Raw genomic sequence first — 23,886 nt, forward strand, 5'->3', positions numbered from 1 at the left:
TTGTGATTTTAATGATACTGAAACTTGTTTCTGCTTTTATTTTTCAGATTAACAAAATATATTGTGTTACTATGTTTCACTAAATTTTTGAAGGCTGTGGGACTTTTTGAATCATATGATCTCCTAAAAGCAGTTCACATTGTTCAGTTCATTTTTATATTAAAACTTGGGTGAGTGTGGTTCTTTTCTCCTTAATGTCTTATTTATTTGAAACTTCTGTTTTAACTGATTATCTTTAGGAAATTTTAGATAAAATATTTTGTGCTATTTATTCCTCCTTATACTATAATAGCGTGCCAAAACTAGACTTGTACTATAGTTTGTGTTAAAGAGATTTTTGCACATTTCTTTTCTTTTTTTTCTAAGATTTTATTTATTTATCTGAGAGAGAGAGAATGAGAGATAGAGAGCACAAGAGGGAAGAGGGTCAGAGAGAGAAGCAGACTCCCTGCTGAGCAGGGAGCCCGATGTGGGACTCGATTCTGGGACTCCAGGATCATGACCTGAGCCGAAGGCAGTTGCTTAACCAACTGAGCCACCCAGGCGCCCTGCACATTTCTTTTAATGTTCAGCTTAACAGAGGATTGCTGAATTTTCACATCCGTTTCAGCATTCAGTCTATGCAGGATCTCCTATCAGTTAGCCTCTGAAGAGCTCCACTGTACACCCCTGAGAGAGTAAGAGTGTAAAGAGCAGATAATTTCTTAGTATTTTCATAAAAATAGTTTTGACCCCACAGTCTCCCTAAAAGAGTCTCCAGGCCCTAAGAATTCCCAAACCATACCACTGGTGTAGTTCGGCCTTCCAGCAGGCATAGAATGTAACCTGAGACTTGTCTTGGCACAGACGTTCCTTATTTTCTAAGTTAAACTGTGCTGGGCTTTGTTCACGATGTGCTCCCTTCACAGAACAGGGTCCTCATATAAAATAAATTTTACATTATTCTGCACATAGTAAGAAATTCTCTCTGAATAAAGTTTCTTTGGACTTGAGATTGATAGTGACCACTCTCTGTTAATAAAAGTCTGTTAAAGACTCCAGGGAGTTAATTTTAGTAATTATGGAAAGTGATTCTTGACTAGGAAATTTTAAGTAATCAGTTGTATGTGTTTTTATATAACCATTTTGGGAATGTGAAAGGTAAGGACATTTTTAATTTCTGGTATTTCAAGATTTGTTATTAAGTTTTGGAGAAGATAGGAATTTTTTTTTTTTTTTTTTTGTATTTCAAAGTATAAAAAAATACCGAGACCCCTTTCTTTTATGGCTTGTGAACTGGTTCTGAAGCCTTTACAAAATAAGAGTTCCCCAGATGTTCCAATGGAAGCCTTAGGAGAATAAATACTGTTCTCCAGTATAATTTTTTTAGATGGTAACATACCTTTCAAGTTGTAGTATGTTCGTTTAAAGTGAGTATCTTTACTTAACATCACACTTTGTATATTAGATTAATTTTAATATATTAATGTTTCCTTATTCACAGGACTGCATTTTTTATGGTTTTGTTTCAAAAGCCATTTTCTTCTGGGAAAAGTATTACCAAACACCAGGTGAGTTTTTTCCACAATCCTTTTTTCCTAGCAGCTTCCTAGTCGTTAGACCAGGAGAAGTGCTCTTTCGTTGATCAGAGTTACTTAAATGATTTAAGTACACAGCAGAACATTTCCATAGTTAAGTTGCTATTGACTTGCTTTTCAGTATCAAGGCTTCAAGAATAAACTGTGTATTAAGATAACAGAATGTTTAAAAATGGAGAAGAGTAGAAAAATTTTAAGGTATAAAGTAATTTTTTTTTTTTAATGTAGGACTCTATTCTAAAGATTTCTAAATTTGACGTGGAGACATGCCCAAAAGCCTAGGACAAATGTCATTAGGAGGCAGATAAAGCATAGGGGTTAAGACTGAGGACTCTCGAGTCCAACAAATTCAGATTCTGTTTGTCCTCCTTACAAAGTCTTACTTTGAGCAAGTTACTAATTTTTCTCTACCTCAATTTTCTCACCTGTAAAATGGAGTTAATAATACCTTTGTAATGGAGCTGTGAGGAATGAATGAATGAATACATATAAAGTTCCTGAAATAGTGCCCAGCATATAGTCAGCAAACAATACGTATTAGCTGTCACCCTTGTCATCATTATTTTCTTTAGGTACCTGAGGTTCAGGATTCATACCAGAAATGTCTTGTATTCTGTATTGTCACCTCACATTATTATCTCTTTGGAGAGTCGTTAGACCGTACTATGTGTTTGCTTTGTGCAGCAACTTAGAAACCTGTGCCATGACTTTTTATTAGAATGACAAATTTATGTATCTCTGTTTTAGAGACCATGCATGTTTTAAAAATAGGATTAACATTATAATCCCCATCATAGGTTTTTTTCTCTCTTTTCAAGTAACTGAAGCTCTGAATATCTGATGGAAAAGAATTTAAAGACTAAAACATCACGTGTTCTAGCAAACTAGTGAGAAACTTGAAAAAAAACCACAAATTTGTATTTTATAGAAAAAGATTTCAAGCTCTAACAGCAGACAAGAATATAGAAAATGGAAAACAGAATACTGTCTTACAAATCTAGATTTAGTCAAGGGATCTTAACATTTTCTTTTTAAGTTCAAAATATGTGATTATTTTTAAAAATGTAATTATTTAACCTTTAAAATATCTAAGTGCTACCATTATTTTCTTTCCCTGTATATTTTATTTAAGATTTTGAGATACTAGCAAGACATATGACTAAAATTTTTAACTTTTTGTTTCCGTTCATAGTGGATCAAAATATTTAAACATGCAGTTGCTGGGTGTATCATTTCACTCTTGTGGTTTTTTGGCCTCACTCTTTGTGGACCACTAAGGTAAATAAAAATGCATATTTTGAATGTTTACTTATATTTCTTAATTTTGAATATTAGTTTTATTCCATTATATTTTATGTCAAGTATTTATGTTAAGTTATATACAAATGCTTCTCTCACTCCTATAGCACTGGATACAACTCAATACTTATTTATATGGGGGAGCTGACAAAACCTGTTTAATTTGTGGACTGTCTTTTGGTGAACACTGTAAATGTATTGTTCATGATCTGTTGTGATATTTTACTAGTTAAGAGTTCAAACAGTTTCAGAAAATTTTTAACATAGGTGGTTTTTTATCATCCATTGGTGATCCCTTTTAACAACTGTTTTTAGAAACTAAAAGATGTGAAATGGTAAATAAAAACCAGTAGGAAAGCAAAATTTGGGGGGCACCTGGGTGGCTCAGTCAGTTAAGTGTCTGCCTTCGGCTCAGGTCATGATCCCAGGGTCCTGGGATCGAACCCCAAGTTGGGCTCTCTACTTACTGGGGAGCCTGCTTCTCCAGCTCCCTCTGCCTGCTTATGCGTGTGCTCTCTCTCTCAAATAAATAAAATCTTGGGACACCTGGGTGGCCAGTAAGTTAAGCATCTGCCTTCGGCTCAGGTCATGATCTCAGGGTCCTGGGATCAAGTCCCACCTCGGGCTCCTGGCTCAATGGAGAGTCTGCTTCTCCCTCTACCCTTTCCCCCTGCTTGTGATCTCACACTCTCTTTCTCTCTCTCTCTCTCTCTCACTCAATAAATAAAATCTTTTTTTAAAGAATTTCTTTCCTGTGAGATTATATTTTGTTCTGTATGTTATTAAATCACTGTCCCTATGTGTTAGGGAAGAAAGGCAGAAAATTGTTAAATTCTTACTTCTTATTTAGTCTTATATTTCCCATCTTACAACCCATCACTACCACCAGCTCCTCTACCAACACTGCCCCTCTCATTCTTTTATTAAAACCATCAGGAGCCTCTGGGTGGCTCAGTTGGTTAAGTCTTCAACTCTTAATTTCAGCTCAGGCCATTATCTCAGGCTCCTGAGATCAAGCACTGCATTGGGCTCTGTGCTCAGCATGGAGTCTGCTTGTCCCTCTCCCTCTGCTCCTTCCCCCTCTTGTGCACTCTCTCTCTTAAATAAATTAATTTAATTTAAGAAACAAACAAAAACAGGGGGGCCTGGGTGGCTCAGTTGGTTAAGCGGCTGCCTTCGGCTCAGGTCATGGTCCCAGGGTCCTGGGATCCGAGCCCCGCATCCAGCTCCCTGCTCAGCGGAGAGCCTATTTCTCCCTCTCCCTCTGCCAGCCGCTCTGCCTACTTATGCTCTGTCTGTGTCAAATAAAATCTTTAAAAAAAAAAACAAAACAGCCATCGTGCAGGGGTGCCTAGGTGGCTCGGTCGGTTAAGTATCTAACTGTTGATTTCAGCTCAGGTTGATGTCAGGGTCATGAGATCGAGGCCTCAGCAGGCTCTGTGCTGGTGTGGAGCCTGCTTGGGATTGTCTCTCTGTCCTTCTCCCTCTACCCCCATCCCCATTTGTATAAGTGTGCGCTTGCTTTCTCGCAAAAAAGAAAAGAATTGCATGATTTTCTTTTTGAGGGAGGGGCAGAGGGAGAGAGAGAATCTTAAATAGGCTCCCCACCCAGGTTGGAACCCCATGCTGGGCTCCATCTCACAACCCAGAGACCATAACCTGAGCCAAAATCAAGAGTCGGACACCTAACCAACTGAGCCACCCAGATGCCCCATGCAATTTCTTGATTAGAAAGACTCCTTAGGTGTTCCATGGCCTGTCTTATTTTAGGTTCGGATTACTTTGCTGATATATTTATTTTCTTAAATTGTATCTCACAGTTATTAATAGAATTAAAGTTAGCACTGCTGTGTTCTGTTACAGATTTTTGAGTAAAGAGGAAAAATGAAAATTTTTTAAAAGAGCAGCTAAAAATCTTAAGATTTAGATCCTATAAGCCCTGTTTTGGCTGGTGATAATGTTTTTCAGGGTTTTTTTTGGTTTTTAAGATTTTATTTATTTGTCAAAGAGAGAGAGAGAGAGAAAGCACAAGCAGGGGAGGCGGCAGGCAGAGGGAGAAGCAGGGTGGGGAGCCTGATGCGGGACTTGATTCCAGGACCCTGGGATCATGACCTGAGCCAAATGCCGATACGTAGCCGACTGAGCCACCCAGGTGTCCCAGGTTTTTTTTTTTTAAATATTTCATACATATAAAGGAGTAAATATGAATAAGAATGTTTAATAATAAAGTGGGGGCACTTGGGTGGCTCAGCCAGCTAAGTGTCTGACTCTGTTTCGGCACAGGTCATGATCTCATGGGTCGTGGGATTGAGCCCCACATTGGGCTCCCTCTGCCCCTCCCTCTTCCTCTCTAAAAAAAAAAAAAGGCAGGGCATCTGCTTGAGTTTCCCTCTGTCCTTCCCCCCCACTCTCTTTTCTGTCTCTCAGTTAAATAAATAAATCTTCAAAAAAATAATAATAAAGTGAACCTTCATGTATCTAACACTCAACCCCCAAAATAAAACCTTACCAATACCTTTGAAGCCCTGTGTGCCACTCCTGACTGTGTCCCCATCTCCCCCTACCCTTGGGTGTAATCAGCATCTTAAGGTTTGGTTTTCATTTTCTTGGTTTTCTGTATAATTTTTTCACATATGTATATATGTCTTTTTTATGTTTAATTGTTTTTTTAATGTTTAACTTTGCAATTTTTTACTTTGTATGAATAGAATTACATTGCATGCATGTTCTACAGCATACTTTTTCCATTTAATATTATGTTTGATACTTGCCCATATTGATACATGTAAGATATATATAGTTCATTCATTTTGACGGCAGTTTTTTGAAATATGATTCATATACTATAACATTCATTCTTTTTATGTTAGTCCATTTGGGCTGCTATAACAAATACTGTATCGACTGGGTGGCACTTTTTTTTTTCTTTTTTAAGATTTATTTATTTCAGAGAGCTTGCATGAGCCGGGGGAGGAACGGAGAGAGAGAGAGAGAGAGAAAAGCAGACTCCCCACTGAGTGTAGAGCCTGACATCGGGCTCAATCCCAGGACCCTGAGATCATGACCTGAGCCGAAATCAAGAATTGGAAGCTTAGGGGTGCCTGGGTGGCGCAGATGGTTAAGCGTCTGCCTTCGGCTCAGGTCATGATCCCGGAGTCCTGGGATCGAGCCCTGCATCAGGCTCCCTGCTGAGCAGGGAGCCTCCTTCTCCCTTTCCTTCTCCTGCTCCCCCTGCTTGTGCTCTCTTGCTCTCTCTGTCAAATAAATAAATAAATAACATCTTAAAAAAAAAAAAAAGAATTGGAAGCTTAACCAACTGACCCACCCAGGTGCCCCATAGACTGGGTGGCTTTTAAACCACACAAATTTATTTCTTAGTTCTGGAGACTAGGAAGTCTAATATCAAGGTGAGGCAGACTTGTCTGGTGAGGGACTGCTTCCTGGTTCATAGACAGCTATCTTTTCTCAATAACCTCACAGAGCAGAATGGGCAAAGAGAATACTCATGTAGTCTTTTTTTATGAGGACTCTAATCTCACTAATGAAGGAGGGTTCCACCCTCATGACCTATGCACCCCAAAGGCCCCAATTCCAAACACCATCACACTGGGGATTGGGTTTAACATATGAATTTAGGGGGGACTCAAACATGCAGTCTATACCAGATTTAAAGTGTACAATTCACAGGCACCTAGGTGGCTCGGTTGGTTAAGTGTCTGCCTTCGGCTCAGGACATGATCCCAGGGTTCTGGGATCAAGTCCTGCACAGGGCTCCTTGTTCAACGGGAAGCCTGCTTCTCCCTCTCCCTCTGCCTGCTGCTTCCCCTGCTTGTGCTCGCTCTCTGTCTCTCTCTGTCAAATAAATAAATAAAATATTTAAAAATAAACCATTCTCTTAAAAAATAAAAAGTGTATAATTCAGCATTTCTTAATATATTCATAGAATCATTCATTTCTATTGCTGTACAATAGTCTATTGAATGGATATATTCTATATTATTTATTCTCTTACCAGTGACATTTGGGTTGGGGCTACTGCAAACATAGCTGATGGGAGCAACCTTCTAAGTGTTTCTTTGTACACGTATGCAAGAAATTGATGTGATATAATCCTACAAGTTGTACCATTTCAGCTTCTTTTTTTTGCTCCTCTTTTTTTCTCTTTTAATTAAATAAGCTCCATGCCGAACATGGGGCTTGAACTCACCACCGAGATCAGGAGTGGGGTGCTCTACCGACTGAGCCAGCCAAGTGCCCCAATCTCAGCCTTTCTGAGGTAGATAAGGCCAAAAGATAGATTATTCCAAAGCAGTTGTCTCTATTTATTTTTCTCAGTGTTTTATGAAATCAAGGGGAAATATTTATTTTCTCTTACTGTAGTTGAATTCATGCTTCTTGGTGAAGATCAGATATATTTTATGAATGATAATATTGTATTTTTATAGGACTTTGCTGCTATTTGAACACAGTGATATTGTTGTCATCTCACTACTCAGTGTTTTATTCACTAGTTCTGGAGGAGGACCAGCAAAGGTACAATTTTCTATTATTAGACACTTGAAAATTGGAATTTATACATGTAAAATATTATCCAAACCAATTAAATAAAATCTTTACCATTTAAGAGAATGCAGGGGCTTTTTCTGTTAATTTTAACTTCTCCTTACAAACTTTTTTTTTTACTTTTTATTCTGAAATCATCATGTATTCATAGGAGGTTGCAAAAATAGCACCAAGAGTGCCCTTCACTCAATTTCAATGGTAATTTCTTACCCAACTCAAGTACATTATCAAAACCAAGAAATTGGGTGCATGGGTGGCTCAGTGGTTAAGCGTTCGCCTTCGGTTCGGGTCATGATCCCAGGGTCCTGGGATCAAGCCTCGCATCGGGCTCCCTGCTCAGTGGGAAGCGTGCTTCTCCCTCTCCCACTCCCCCTGCTTGTGTTCCCTCTCTTGCTGTGTCTCTCTGTCAAATAAATAAATACATAAAATCTTAAAAACAAAACTAAGAAATTGACATTGGTATAATCCATAGACCTATTCAAGACACAGAACAGGTTGATCACCACAGAGATCTCCAACGTGCTGTACCCAGGCCTCTTACCCACCTCATTCTTTTTTTTTTTAAGATTTTTATTTATTTATTTGACAGAAACACAGCGAGAGAAGGAACACAAGCAGGAGGAGTGGGAGAGGGAGAAGCAGGCCTCCCGCAGGGAGCCCAACGCGGGGCTCAATCCCAGGACCCTGGGATCATGACCTGAGCCGAAGGCAGATGCCTAATGGCTGAGCCACCCAGGCGCCCCCGCCTACCTCATTCTTTACCCTTATCCATCATTTTTGGAAAACACCTAAGAACTTGTTATAAAGTCTGATGAATATCCAGCATTTTGCCAACTAGGCCTTATTTAAGTAACTTAAGTATTATTCTTTTTTCGTAAATGAGTCAAGAATCTGCAATTCCAAATTTTTATACCTACAGTATTTCTTTTTTACCAAAGTGTTTGCTGTGCGTGATGCATTGTCCCAATTACAGGGGAAAGGAGAAATAAAGACAAATAAGATGTAGTAGTCCCTGTTGCTCCCAAGTAATGGAGGCAGATGAATAAAATTAAGTGAACAAAATAACATGCCAAGTAGAGCAGAGAGACTACCCAACCCATAGATTTCAAATGGGATAATTAATATTAAAGCATATGCCACTCTTTATTTCATCTCATTCATAGAGTACTCCAAAATAAATGTCAACTAGATTGAAGCGTTTTATGGATAAAAATAAATATATAATATAAAATAGTCTTTTTTTTTTTAAAGATTTTATTTATTTGAGACAGAGAAAGAGAGAGAGAGAGCACATGAGAGGGGGGAGGGTCAGAGGGAGAAGCAGACTCCCTGTCGAGCAGGGAGCCCGATGCGGGACTCAATCCAGGGACTTCAGGATCATGACCTGAGCCGAAGGCAGTCACCCAACCAACTGAGCCACCCAGGCGCCACAAAATAGTCTTAATATAGTATAATAATACATAAACTATATGTAAATATATGTAAATATGCAACATGCAATACGAATATATGTATAAAGTAATATATAAATGTGATATACTATAATATGTAAAATAATATAAATAGAGCTATAAATGTGGTAATATAAAAAACATCATATGTAATGTAAAATATAGATGGATAATTACAAGCAAAGAACTCTCTGAGCATAAAAGCAGTGGGAAAAAAATCACAATGGGAAAACTCAGTACATTTGACTTCATAATGATTATAAGTTTCTGTGTAACAAATCGTTGTGCAGACAACAGCCAGCAACAGAAAATTAACCGCAAGTAAAAGTTTTACATTTCTAGGGGCGCCTGGGTGGCTCAGACGGTTAAGCGTCTGCCTTCGGCTCGGATCATGATACCAGGGTCCTGGGATCGAGTCCCACATTGGGCTCCCTGCTATGTGGGGAGCCTGCTTCTCCCTCTGCCTCTGCCTCTCTCTCTCTCTCTCTCTGACTTTCATGAATAAATAAATAAAACATTTAAAAAAAAAAGTTTTACATTTCTTTCAAAATATAAATTAGTAAAGTCAGTTAAGAAAAATGCGTAAGATTTTCAATAAAAATGAGCCAAGGGCAGCAAAAGACAACTCGCAAAAGAAATACAAATGTTTTTAAAACATTAAAAAATATATATATATGGGAACCCTTGGATGGCACAGTCAGTTAAGCCTTGACTCTTGGTTTCAGCTCAGGTCATGATCTCAGGGTCGTGAGATTGAGCCCCATGTCAGCACCTTGTTCAGTATGGAGTCTGCTTGAGACTCTCTCCCTCTGCCCCTCTCCCCCTTTCTCTCAAATAAATAAGTCTTTTAAGAATATAATTTAAAATAAATAAAAATTTTGCTGCACTAATACTCAGAAATTAGAATATAAATCGTACATGTCGTGCCATTAGTGTCTGTAATGAATCTGGGCATCTATTCAGGACACAGCATGTTTTTTTTCTTAGTTATGACTGAAGCACTACAGAATTCTCAGTTGCCCTCTTTAACAAAAGATTAAATTCTGTTCTCCATATCTGGATATTGTTGATACTGTCACTGTCATTCTAATATAATGAAAATTATGAAACTTAAAATTGTGTGGTTTATGTATACTGGCTTTTGTCAAGATATCCATCCACCACACTAAGAGAATTTATCAAGTGTAGTGGTAATCATGTTAATGAATAGAATAGGATTCTCACTTTAAATTTTAACTTTTATTTAATGAAAGTATGTGGCAGTATACCTGTACATTTATAAATACAGAATGTATAATAATGCTATTTAGATGGCTTTTATACCCAAAATTCTGAAGTATTTGCATAAACTAGGCAGTATGTTCTTCCTGATTTTCTTTTGTCAAAATCCTTTCCTGGGGTGAGAATATAAACTTATAAAAAATTCATCAGCTTTTAAATGCTCTACACTTTTACTGGATATGAGAAATGACTTTGGGGGCGCCTGGGTGGTTCAGTCTTTAGGCTCGGGTCGTGATCCTAGAGTCCTGGGATTGAGGCCCCCCCCCCCCCCCCGTCAGGTTTCCTGCTCAGCGGGAAGCCTGCTTCTCCATCTCCCACTCCGCCCCCCCCCCCCACCGCTTGTGTTTCCTCTCTCGCTCTCTCTCTCTGTCAAATAAATAAATAAAATCTTTAAAAAAAAAAAAAAAGAAGAGAGGGGGCGCCTGGGTGGCTGAGTCTTAGTTAAGCGTCTACCTTGATCTCAGGTCATGATCCAGGGGTCTTGGATCGAGCCCCACATAGGTCTCCCTGCTCAGTGGAGAGCCTGCCTCTCTCTCTCTTCCTCTGCTGCTCCCCCTGCTTGTGATAAATAAAATCTTTAAAAAAAAAAAATACTGCAAATTTATATTGTATAGTAGAAGGGCTTTAATGTGAGATGTTATTTTTTCTTTAAATATTTATATGAAAAACATTTTTCTTTAGCATTTGTATAGTCATGGTCTTAAAAATCAACTCTTAAAAAGCCATCCTTGGTAATATTTTCTTCATTTTCAGACAAGAGGGGCTGCTTTTTTCATTATTGCTGTGATCTGCCTATTGCTTTTCGACAATGATGATCTCATGGCTAAAATGGCTGAACACCGTATCCTTTTGCAATAGATTGGAGTAATTTAGTCTTGCAGAAAAATAGAAGACGGGCAGAATGGGACAAGGAGGATTGAATTAAAATCAGTCATGAATGAAACTTCCGTGGATTAATGTAGGTATTCAAGTAATGAATAAATTTATTCCAAACTAAATATTTTATAGCATCTCCATCAATATCTTCTACAGGGACAGTGAAAGAATATTTTAGAATGTCCTGGTGCTTAAAAAAAAATTTTTTTTTTTATTTGCCAGTCAACAAAATCACTCTGTTGGCTCCCTTGTAATAAATTCAACGATTTAAATGCTCAGTTTAGAAGTCAGTTGCAGGGGCGCCTGGGTGGCTCAGTCTTTAAGCGTCTGTCTGCCTTCGGCTCAGGTCATGATCCCAGCGTCCCGGGATCGAGCCCCGCGTCGGGCTCCCTGCTCCGCGGGAAGCCTGCTTCTCTCTCTCCCACTCCCCCTGCTTGTGTTCCCTCTCTCACTATGTCTCTCTCTGTCAAATAAATAAGTAAAATCTTTAAAAAAAAAGAAAAAAGTCAGTTGCAATTACTAAATAGAAACTTCTTTAAAATTTAATGAAAAATCTTTGGCATCTTCTTGCCTGAAAGAAAAAGCTGAAATTCCTTCACCTGGTAATCACTCTCTTGCTCTAAACTGTTATTTCTAATTGAGCTTCCACTATTCTATAACCCCAACTTTCCAGTCAAATATGTATACTCGTTTTCCTCTATAGACATACCTTGTTCTTTCCTGTCCGTACACCTTTGCCCACTCCATTTAGCTGACCTTAGAACACCAGTTTTGATTCTTCTGGTTACTTATACTGTCCTTAAAGCCTGTCAGTTAAAAATAATAGTTTACTTTGTTATAGTAAAAGAGAGCGGTGTGACTTTGCAGAATTCCCGGTTGCTTCTGATATGCCACCCCTGCCCCTTTCTCCTTGCTACTTGCTTTACTGAGGCTTATGTGGTCAGTGATTTAGAAACAGATTTAGGACTGATTTGACATGTTCTGAAAGAGCAGCCTTAATTCCACGACAGTCGTTGTCCAAGAAGGTCCTTGCTCTTGTCCCTTTGTCCTACTTACGATATGCATGCATATGCTTTTGGAGGTTCACAACCAATATTTAACAACTATATCTCAAGCACTATTATAATTGTTATGGAGACAACGAAAGAAGTACAGGCCATTCCAGCTTGTAAATCATGTCCCAGAATTAAATTTTTAATTGTTTTGTTTTTAAGGGCAATGAACTGTTGCAAGTAGTCAGGTTTGGGGCCCCCAAACTAGTCTATAGTCAGCCTAAAATAATGTAGCTAAAATTTTAGGAGGACTTCAGGATTCAAAGAGTTAATATTTGGGATTTTTTTTTCCTTTACTGCAACTCACTTAGCTGAAGGACATCATGACAGTGCTCTAACTCACATGCTTTACACAGCCATTGCCTTCTTAGGTGTGGCAGATCACAAGGTATGTTCTTTATTCCTAACGAGATCAAGAGATTGTGAAAAGTTGCAGCAACTGTAACTTTAAAAGTGCACTTAAAATAAGTTACCAGTACTGCCTGACATTTAAGTAGTTCAGTAATTTGGGATATGGAAAAAACATAATAGCTCCATTTCTTCAAATATTATGTATTTAAGCATTGGGTATTGGACTGTGTGTTTCTAATGAAACTTATCTAATTTTACTCATAGGGTGGAGTATTGTTGCTAGTACTGGCTTTGTGTTGTAAAGTTGGTTTTCATACAGCTTCCAGAAAACTCTCTATAGATGTTGGTGGATCCAAACGTCTTCAAGCTTTATCCCATCTTGTTTCTGTGCTTCTCTTGTGCCCATGGGTCATTGTTCTTTCTGTGACAACTGAGGTAAGAGTAGGAATTAATCGGTAATAAGTAAAATGAATTGCTCTTACTAAAAAATTTTAGTTCAGTACATTGTATTTTATTTCACTTTGAGCTTGCAAGTACCTTAAATTATCATTGCTTTTTTTATCATTTTTGAAAATTTTTGGAGTAAATTTATTGTTTATAGAAAATACAAATCAGGTACTATTACATTTATACATTCATCCTATTCCTGTGGCCCAAAGGAATCAATTAAAGAAACATTTACTAATTTGAGAGAGAGAATATGAGTGAGCTGGGGGAGGGGCAGAGGAAAAGGGACAAGCTGACTCTGTGCTGAGCCCATTGCAGGGCTTGATCCCACAACCCTGAGATCATGAGTCGGACGCTTAACTGACTAGCCACCCAGACACTCCTAAAAGAACCCGTTTTATGGTTACTGTGTGTTACAAGGCTTGTGGGTCACCTAGTATGTATATAATTATTAAACCATAGTGCTTTTGCTTTTAATACTTTGGGGATTACTGGGAAATGTACTAATATTTTGCAGCTCTTATATCTTGGCATTTTATGAATCATTGAGTTAGAATATTTGTTTAAATATAAAGGGATTAACTAAAACATAAGATGTGAACTTTATTCTGGTGTAGTACTAACAATTTATTTTTTTTCTTTTTTTAATTTCTAGAGTAAAGTCGAGTCTTGGTTTTCCCTCATTATGCCTTTCACAACAGTTATCTTTTTTGTCATGATCCTGGATTTCTATGTCGATTCCATTTGTTCAGTCAAAATGGAAGTTTCCAAATGTGCCCGCTATGGATCCTTTCCCATATTTATTAGTGCTCTACTTTTTGGAAATTTTTGGACACATCCAATAACAGACCAGCTTCGAGCTATGAACAAAGCAGCACACCAGGAAAGCACTGAACATGTCCTTTCTGGAGGAGTGGTAGTGAGCGCTATATTCTTCATTTTGTGTGAGCATTTTCCCCCTCAGGAAATTTCATCTCATGGGTTCCCATGTTGAAATCATTTACTTAATTTGGAAATTTGTTTAGTGCTTGCATTTAGTACTGAGAGATACCGTGTTGATTTTGGTAGCTTAAGCTTTTAAAACTTTTGTAATGTTGTTGTTTTCTCTTTTTTAAAAGCTGCCAACATCTTGTCATCTCCTTCCAAGAGAGGACAGAAAGGCACCCTAATTGGATATTCTCCTGAAGGAACACCTCTTTATAACTTCATGGGTGATGCTTTCCAGCATAGCTCCCAGTCAATCCCCAGGTTTATTAAGGAATCACTAAAACAGATTCTTGAGGAGAATGACTCTAGGCAGATCTTTTACTTCTTGTGCTTGAATCTGGTAAGATTTTTATATATTCATGGCATATCTTAAAAGCTTAATCTTTTAATTTTGACAGTTCTGGTATAATTTTAGTAATTCCCAAATTTCTGATACTTAGGGGTTAAAATTATATTTTCTCTCAGTGATCGGAGGATTACAGGATCGTATTCAGAGTACTTAAGCAAACAATTTTTGAGGCATTTTAGATGCATTAGTTTAGTGTGCTATTTTAAGTCAGTAAATATAGTAGCCTGTAAAGATTTTTATCTACTACTTACAGGATCTCACCATAGACCAGATTGCTAACATTTTATAGCCTAGTTTATTGAGTTCTACAGACATAATGAAACTATCTCCTTTTAAATAATTTATAAGATGAACATATCTGATTCAGTGTAGTATCTTACAGTTTTTTTTTGTTGTTGTTGTTGTTGTTAAGATTTTATTTATTTATTTGTCAGCACAAGCTGGGGGAGTGGCAGGCAGAGCAGGCAGGGGAGAAGTAGGCTCCCAGCTGAGCAAGGAGCCCAATGCGGGACTTGATCCCAGTACCCTGGGATCATGACATGAGGCAAATGCAGATGCTTAACCAACTGAGACACCCAGGTGTCCCTATATTACAGTTTATATAAATTGAAATAAAGTGGTAGTATATCTTCAAGTAAGATTTGAATAATAAAAGGTTAAGGGGCACCTGGTGGCTCAGTTGGTTAAGCACCTGCCTTCGGCTCAGGTCATGATCTCAGGGTCCTGGGACGGAGCCCCACATCAGTCTCCCTGCTCGGCGGGGAGCCTACTTCTCCCTCTCCCTATGCCTGTCATTCCCCTGCTCATGCTCGCTTGCTACCTTTCTCTCTCTCTCTCTCTCTCTCTCTCTGTCAAATAAATAAAAAATCTTTAAAAAAAAAATTTTTTTAACTAAAAGGTTAAAATTCTCATGATTAAGTTCTGATAAATCTCGGGCGCCTGGGTGGCTCAGTTGGTTGGGCGACTGCCTTCGGCTCAGGTCATGATCCTGGAGTCCATGGATCGAGTCCCGCATCGGGCTCCCCGCTCAGCGGGGAGTCTGCTTCTCCCTCTGACCCTCCCCCCTCTCATGTGCTCTCTCTCTCTCATTCTCTGTCTCAAATAAATAAATAAAATCTTTAAAAAAAAAAAAAAAAAGTTCTGATAAATCTCTTGAAACGGTATTTCCTAACATACTCCTCCCCTGTTTTTCTTTAAATTTTTTTTAGCTGTTTACCTTTGTGGAATTATTCTATGGCGTGTTGACCAATAGTTTAGGTCTGATCTCAGATGGATTTCACATGCTGTTTGATTGCTCTGCTTTGGTCATGGGGCTTTTTGCGGCCCTGATGAGTAGATGGAAAGCAACTCGGATTTTCTCCTATGGGTAGGTACACTGACCATCAAGGTGATATAACACAATGAAAAAATCCTAGGGGCAAATTCCATCTTAGGGAATAAAATTTTATTCCTTTTAATACAAATAATTTTTCAGAGCCTTAGTTTTCTTTAAATTGAGGTAGATACAAGGAAATCAAGCATATGATAAATAATAAATGGCAGTAAGCTCAAGATTATATTCCCTGACTAATTCCTCTTGTATGGAGAGAGCAAAAATCAGTTAGATTTTGAGCTCTTTGCCTAACAGTTTATTTGAGACAATGGAATGTGCATGATCATTTGCATCTTTGCTGTTAGAAAGAGTATTCACAATTTGAAGAGGCTGTGCATGAACATGAAATATCCTTTCATCAACTGAATAATTCAGTTCAACAAATGTTAGAATCCTTGATTTGTACAAAGAATTTTAATAAGACCTACCCTGAATGGATTGATAAATTCAGCTCTTTTCAGCTGTTAATATTTTGAAAGATAGGTGAGCCAAAAATACAAATGATTTTATTACAAAGCAAAATCTATGGGCTGTGACAGAGGTACAGAGCCCATCAAGGGAGAGCCCATTAAAGGGAAAGAAGGAACTTCTTGCTAAGAAAGGCTTTGTGTAAGGGGAAACATTGAAGAAGGACTTGGATAAATATTTATAATTGCAACAAACTTAAGTACAGAAAGACTCTTCCAGCATTAGTATGGTGTTTAAAATCTTGGTAATTTTCTGATTGTATTATTTATATATGTAGTTGAAAATCTGGACTTATATCCTCTTTTGTACATAATGTTTATACTTTAAAAATATTTGTCATTTTCCTTTTCTAAAAATACATTCTACATTTTTAGGTATGGCCGAATAGAAATTCTCTCTGGATTTATTAATGGACTTTTTCTAATGGTAATAGCTTTTTTTGTGTTTATGGAGTCAGTGGCTAGATTAATTGATCCTCCGGAATTAGACACACACATGTTAACAGTAAGTCTTTATTTTCCTGTTTGAATTTCTCAGACCCCCTACAGCATTTTCCATGCTAAAGTTTAACTACTCGTAGTTACTGATCTAGGAAGATTTTATTTTTTAATTTAAATTAACACAATTTCTTATCTTGTAATTATATTTATGCTGCTGACTCTTAGAAATTAATCCTTTTCTCTAATATTTTAGTCAGAATATTAGGTGACAGTCTTATTTTTTTTTTTAAAGATTTTATTTATTAGAGAGAGAGAGCATGAGAGGGGAGAGGGTCAGAGGGAGAAGCAGACTCCCCACTGAGCGGGGAGCCCGATGTGGGACTCGATCCTGGAACTCCAGGATCATGACCTGAGCTGAAGGCAGTCGCCCAACCATCTGAGCCACCCAGGCACCCTTAGGTGACAGTCTAAAACATACAGATTTCTTTCTGACTTACTAAATGTTTTTGTGTGAAGATATGCTTTTTAAATACCTGAGGAAATTTGCAAAATGATAGGGAAAGAATGAGAAAAATGTTGTCATTTTAAAGGCTTTACTTTGTTGATTGTACTACTGCTGTAGTAGTTTATAATGTTCTCCCTTTACCTCCAAACCTTTGCATGTGCTGTTTCTTGTAGTTGGCATGCCCTTCCCTCACATCTGCCTTTCAGCCTTTGTCAGAATTTTGCTTATATATCTCTTCCAGTGAGATACTTTCCCTTAATCCCTCTCTTCCGTCCTCAAAGTTTGGTAGATTTCCCTTTCTCAGTATTCCTGTTGTATCTTGCTTTTTTTTTTTTTAAGCAACATTGAGTTATAACTCCTTTGTCTTTCTTCCACAATTAAAGATGTAAGTGAAATATCTTCAGTACCTGAATTCTCTATCATTAACTCATAAACTCTAGCACCTGGCTTGTCAGTAGGAAATCAGCAATTAATTGTTGAATGACTATAAGTTATAAATCTGGTTGCTGGAAGCTTATATTAGTAAAATGCTTTGGATTGCAGTTTAGAAATATATTTTAAGTTTTAAATGCTTTTATCTTTTGATCTTTAATATTTATTACAGAAATACTTGCAAAAAATATTTGCACAGGTGTGTAAAGGTGCATGATTCCTTGTGCCATTGCTCATAATGGTGAAAAAATGTCCACCAAGGAAAAGATGGGTTAAATAAAGAAATAAAGCTGTCATTTGTAGGATACTGTACAGCCAATAAAAAGAATGAGGCATATCTATGTACACTGGCATGAAAAATACTTATAAACTGTACTAAGTTAAAAAAAATTCCAAAGCAGCATTATAATATGCTATTATTGGTTTAAAAAGGTGTTTATGTATGTATTTTAGTATGTGCATAGAAAGTACACCATTCTCTTAGTGACTAATTTTTGGGGGTTAGATTACAGGGAGCTTGCACTTTCTACATTTTTTCTACATATTTTTTTCTGATGAAATCTATACAAATGAAGTATTTATCATTAGAGGAGAAATACTTGAGATGATGAGGTCTCTGTATGCGGTATTTGATTTAATTCAAAATTAACCATTTTCAAGTTCTTCATAAAGCTGACTAAAATTTTAAAATCTGACAGATAAATGGTCTGAGCCTCAGTAAGAAGTGTATAATACATGTTTACTAAAGTAAATCTCTTGTCTTAACAAACTTTGGAAATTAATTAGAATTATCTGTCCCCATTATTTTTATATATTATTTTTATAAATCAAGTGGATTTCTCTAAAGGAGAAATTTTAATATATGTAAATTAAGTAACACCCTGAACTATCCAAAATCATTTTATAAGAGAGGATAATCAAGGGTAAGTAACTTTGTTTATCCTTTGGGGTGTTATGTGGCATTATTAAATCAAGATAATTCCATTCACTTTGTTTAAAAAAAAAGAGGTGAAAGATTACTATTATATGTTTCTTTTTCCATTATACTTTTTTTTACTTTAGGAAATTTACTATATTTTAAGAAACGCAATAAGATTACATGTATTTGGAATCCACTAGTTTGTAAATTATAATCATTGCCCTACAAACCAAAATGTAAATGAGATTTCAGCTACAGTGCATACTTGCTCTAGTAAGCAGTACTTTCAAACTTTATTTAAATAAAACAAAACTCTAGCATAACTTATTCATAAACCATGAACCAAGTACTTGTTCTTCACTTGATTAAAGCAAGCCCAAATTCCTCTACTTGTCAAAACTTTGCTATTTGAAAGTTAAAATGTTTCTTCTAAAATATTCTAAAATCTTTTTAAAAATTTTGGATTTCCTTATTGAACTTAGGTTTTACAAAAATACTTTGGAAAAAAATGAAAAAAAAACTTTGAAAACTGTAAACAGAAAAACATTTAGATTTATAGTAACTTTTAAATAACAAATACATTTTTTAAATTACAAATTTAAAGGTTTTCTTTTCTCCTTTTACTAGCCAGTCTCAGTTGGAGGGCTGATAGTAAACCTTATTGGTATCTGTGCCTTTAGCCATGCCCATAACCATAACCATGGAGCTTCTCAGGGAAGCTGTCATTCATCTGATCACAGTCATTCCCACCATATGCATGGACACAGTGACCATGGGCATGGTCACAGCCACGGATCTGCAGGCAGAGGCATGAATGCTAACATGAGGGGTGAGTCCTTGCCAAATATTGCCCTACTTTTCAACTGTGTTCTGAATTGACGCTGTCTTATTTGTATAATATTAGGCTTCTGGTACAGTTGTATTTTTGAAAAACAGTCTGCGGCTAAAAAAATGAAGTCATCTGCTGTAGAAAATGCTCACATTTGTTCATAAATGTCAATTTTTAAACAGATTATTGTATTATAGAGTCCTTTTCATAGTGACATTTGCATGAATATTATTTGGAAGGGAAATACTGTGTTATTATGAACTTTCACTATAAAAGAACCAGGAAATTTTTATTGTATTGTAAAATATATAGGGGAATTATTTATCACTTATTGTGTTGAATTATTTATTGTGATTGCTTAATTTGGAAAATGTCAAAACTTGGCTCATGTGTGATTTCTAGGAAAACCACACCATCATAAAACTCACTACTCTGTGCTATATAGTTGCCTATATCTTTCCCTTTTTACCACTGTGCTGTGAATTCTTTGAGAGCAGTGACCGTGGGGTTTTTTTGTTGTTTTTTGTTTTTAAGTACTATCCCCTAGCAGAATCAGGTGCATAGTAGGTACCCAGTAATATTTATAAAATGGATAAAAAGACTAAATTAGATGTGCTTTAATTTTTAATGTTTTCATATTTTACTTGTAGGTGTATTTCTACATGTTTTGGCAGACACACTTGGCAGTATTGGTGTGATCGTATCCACAGTTCTTATAGAGCAGTTTGGATGGTTCATTGCTGATCCCCTCTGTTCACTCTTTATTGCTGTATTAATATTTCTTAGTGTTGTTCCACTGATTAAAGATGCCTGTCAGGTTCTACTTTTGAGACTGCCACCAGAATACGAAAAAGAACTACATGTTGCTTTAGAAAAGGTACTGTGTGTAATTTCTTCACTGTATTTTTTCCTTTTAAAATAGAATTTGAAAAAATAATAAATAAAATAGCATTTGAAATTAAGTTGACACAACTAGAAATGTGCAAAATATGAATTAAGAAAATACAGTTTTATTTAAAGGACATAAAAAGGGGCACCTCGGTGGCTCAGTCGGTTAAGCATCTCACTCTTGATTTTGGCTCAGGTCATGGTCTCAGGGTCGTGAGGTCAAGCCCTGCATCCGCATGGAGCCTGCCTAACATTCTCGGTCCCTCTCCCTCTGCCCCCCCCCCAACTTGTGTGTGCGCACACACTCTCTTTTTCAAAAATAAATAAATAACATAAAATAGAGAGTGAATAAATGGAGAGATTTTTCTTGGATGGGAAATTGTATTGTGAAGTTGTCGTATTTCTTTCATTTAAATCTCAGTGCAGTTGCCTCTCCTGGGATTCTTTTCTTTTGATTGTTTTTGTTTTGGGGGAGACTGGGTAATCCAGTATTACTTAGAAACTTACTTGGAAAAGTTAATGCTTGAGAATAAACAACAAAAAAAAATGCAAAAATTACAAATTAATAGGATCCCATTCCATGATTATAAAGTTACAGAATTAACTAACACAACTAACAGTTTTATTCTTGCACAACAGTAAACAAAAATCAATTTTTAAAAAATTGGTTGTGCAGAAACAGACCCAGGAATTTATGGAATTCAGTATATAGCAAAGATGGCATTTCAGATCAGTGGGGAGAAAGTGTGGGCCTAATTAACATTTCCATTTGGTGGAAAAGAAAAGCTATATCTCTTTACCATCAAATATCAAAACATATTTCCAGTGGACTAAATATGTAAATGATAAAAAATAATAAAACTACTAAAATAAAATAGAAGAATATTTTTAGTATATTTCTCTACAGAGGTAGAGAAAGCCTTTTTTAATAAGCTTGAATTGAAAGTAGAAGCCAAAGGGCACCTGGGTGGCTCACTTGGTTAAGCGTCTGTCTTCAGCTTGGGTGGTGATCTCAGGGTCCTGGGATCAAGCCCCTTGTCAGCCTCCCTGCTCAGGAGAGAGTCTGCCTCTCCCTCTGTGCCACCCCACCCCCACTCATGCGCATGCTCTCTCTCTCTCTCTCAAAAAAAATCTTTTTAAAGAAAAAACATCAGGGGCGGGGGAAGGAAAGGGGTGCAGCATGTGGGTGGGTCAGCCAATTAAGCATCTGCCTTCGGTTCAGGTCATGAACCTAGAGTCTTGGGCTCAAGCCCCACTTCGGGCTCCCTGCTCAGTGAGGGGCCTGCTTCTCCCTCTGTCTCTCTCTCTCTCTCTCAAATAAATAAAATCTTAAAAAAAAAAAAAAAAAAACACCTGGAAGCCAAAAAGGGAGGAAGAAAATCTACAGATTGGAGCAATTGAAAATTTCCATCAGCAGAAGACTCCATTAACAAATAAATACAGATCTTTGAGCTCGCAGAGTAGACGCCATGAGCAAAGCTCACCCCCTCCCAAGTTGAAACAATTTATGGACCAGAAATTATCACTGAAATTAAATGGTGGCAGACACATCCAAGGAATATTGCAGGGGTTCAATCCCTTTGTCGATCTTGTGATACACAATGAATGTGTGGAAATGACAACTAGTGGGCCACAGAACAAGATTGGGATGGTGGTAATATGAGGAAACGGTATCATCATGTTAGAAGTCTTGGAACGAGTATAAACAATGGGTGTGTATGGAATCACAGTGGGTCTGGAAGGAATCAACTGCTTCCACATGTCCTTTCTCCAAAGCACCTGTTTTACTACAATATAAAAATCAGGTCATGTGCATTTTCATATTGACCTTTTTTGTTAAGTAAACTTTGGCAATAGAATGCTTTTTCAGGCATTCTGAACGTAGAAAATTGAATATTAGCTCATATTCTAATTTTTTCTGACATGAACTGCTCCTGTTTGAGAGCAATTTGTTCCAGAGCTTTTATGCATTAATATAGAAGCATCTAATCAAATGTGAAGCATGGCAAGGATGCCTTTTTTCCATCTTTTAATGGAAAGATAACCTGAAAACCTGAGCAGGTTTCTTCTGAAACATTAAATGTAATTTTCAAAACTCTTGTAGCTTTTGAACATAAATGGGGGAAAATTTTTGAATACAAGAATAGAAATAGAACTCGGGAGAAAAAAAAAGGCAGACAAGGGGAAAATACTTGCAGCACATATAAACAGGCAGACACTAGCCAAAATAATTTTTTTTAATTAAGAAAAAGTTTTGGGGCGCCTGGGTGGCTCAGTCGTTAAGCATATGCTTTCAGCTCAGGTCATGATCCCAGGGTCCTGGAATCGAGCCCCGCATCGGGCTCCCTGCTTAGCGGGAAGCCTGCTTCTCCCTCTCCCACTCTCCCTGCTTGTGTTTCCTCTCTCGCTGTGTTTCTCTCTCTCAAATAAAGTCTTTTTTTAAAAAAAAAAGTCTTGTAGGAATATGGACTAAGAATATAAACCGGCAATTCATAGAAAAAACAAATACAAAATAAATGTTTTTTAGCTTGTGGTCTACCATATCTTTTTTCTTTTTATGATTTTATATTTAAGGGGCGCCTGGGTGGCTCAGTTGGGTAAGTGCCTGCCTTCAGCTCAGGTCATGATCTCAGGGTCCTGAGATCGAGTCCCACATCAGGCTCCTTGCTCAGTAGGGAGTCTGCTTCTCCCTCTCCTCCCTACTTGTCCTCTCACTCGCTTGCTCTCTCAAATAATATTTTTGTAAAAAAGATTTTATATTTAAGGAGTACATGGGTGGCTCAGTTGGTTAAGCCTCCGACTCTTGATTTCAGTCAGGTCATGATCTCAGGTTCCTGGGATTGAGCCCTCCATCATCTGCACTCAGTGGAGAATCTGCCTGAGATTCTCTCTCCCTCTTCTGCCCCTCCCCACACTAGTGTGTCCACTCTCTTGTTGTCTTGCTCTCTGAAGTATAATTTTTTTTTTAAAGATTTTATTTATTTGAGAGAGCACAAGCAGGGAGGGGAGGTGGGCAGAGGGAGGAGGAGGAGACACCCCGTTGAGCAAGGAGCCCAGTGTGGGACTCGATCCCAAGACCCCAGGATCATGACCCGAGCCAAAGGCAGACGCCCAACCGACTAAGCCACCCAGATGCCCAAAAATAAATTAATTTTTTTTAATTTTATTTTTTTTTTTTAAGATTTTATTTATCTAGGGCGCCTGGGTGGCTCAGATGGTTAAGCGTCTGCCTTCGGCTCAGGTCATGATCCCAGGGTCCTGGGATCGAGTCCCGCATCGGGCTCCCTGCTCCTTGGGAGCCTGCTTCTCCCTCTGCTTCTCCCTCTCTCTCTCTCTCTCCCCCCTCCTCTGTCTCTCATGAATAAATAAATAAATAAATAAAAAGATTTTATTTATCTAGTTGACAGAGGCACAGCGAGAGAGGGAACACAAGCAGGGGGAGTGGGAGAGGGAGAAGCAGGCTTCCCATGGAGCGGGGAGCCCAATGTGGAGCTCGATCCCAGGATCCTGGGATCATGACCTGAGCCGAAGGCAGACGCCTAACGACTGAGCCACCCAGGTGCCCCTTAAATTGTATTTTTAAGTGATCTCTACACCCAGCGTGGGGTTCAAACCCACAACCCTGAGATCAAGGGTCACAGGTTTTGGGCGCCTGGGTGGCTCAGTTGGTTAAGCGACTGCCTTCGGCTCAGGTCATGATCCTGGAGTCCCTGGATCGAGTCCTGCATCAGGCTCCCTGCTCGGCAGGGAGTCTGCTGCTCCCTCTGACCCTCCCCCCTCTCATGTGCTCTCTCTCTCTC

General features: G+C 37.8%; 1 protein-coding gene across 1 annotated transcript in view; it reads left to right on the forward strand.

The window, feature by feature from the left end:
- SLC30A5 (solute carrier family 30 member 5) overlaps positions 1–23,886 on the forward strand; it is a 36,555-nt gene that overhangs the window by 8,693 nt on the left and 3,976 nt on the right. Inside the window, exons 2-14 of the mRNA XM_028089652.2 lie at positions 48–170; positions 1,484–1,550; positions 2,770–2,855; positions 7,322–7,409; positions 10,925–11,012; positions 12,411–12,487; positions 12,715–12,885; positions 13,553–13,841; positions 14,016–14,224; positions 15,442–15,599; positions 16,448–16,577; positions 18,997–19,198; positions 19,849–20,075. Of these exons, the coding sequence (XP_027945453.1) occupies positions 48–170; positions 1,484–1,550; positions 2,770–2,855; positions 7,322–7,409; positions 10,925–11,012; positions 12,411–12,487; positions 12,715–12,885; positions 13,553–13,841; positions 14,016–14,224; positions 15,442–15,599; positions 16,448–16,577; positions 18,997–19,198; positions 19,849–20,075 (1,915 nt within the window). The remainder of the gene's footprint in view (positions 1–47; positions 171–1,483; positions 1,551–2,769; positions 2,856–7,321; positions 7,410–10,924; positions 11,013–12,410; positions 12,488–12,714; positions 12,886–13,552; positions 13,842–14,015; positions 14,225–15,441; positions 15,600–16,447; positions 16,578–18,996; positions 19,199–19,848; positions 20,076–23,886) is intronic.

The sequence above is a fragment of the Eumetopias jubatus genome, unplaced genomic scaffold, assembly GCF_037043125.1.
Source record: "Eumetopias jubatus isolate StellerSeaLion01/CBP00866 unplaced genomic scaffold, mEumJub1_p1.0 scaffold_5, whole genome shotgun sequence".
In the NCBI taxonomy this organism is placed as follows: Eukaryota; Metazoa; Chordata; class Mammalia; order Carnivora; family Otariidae; genus Eumetopias; species Eumetopias jubatus.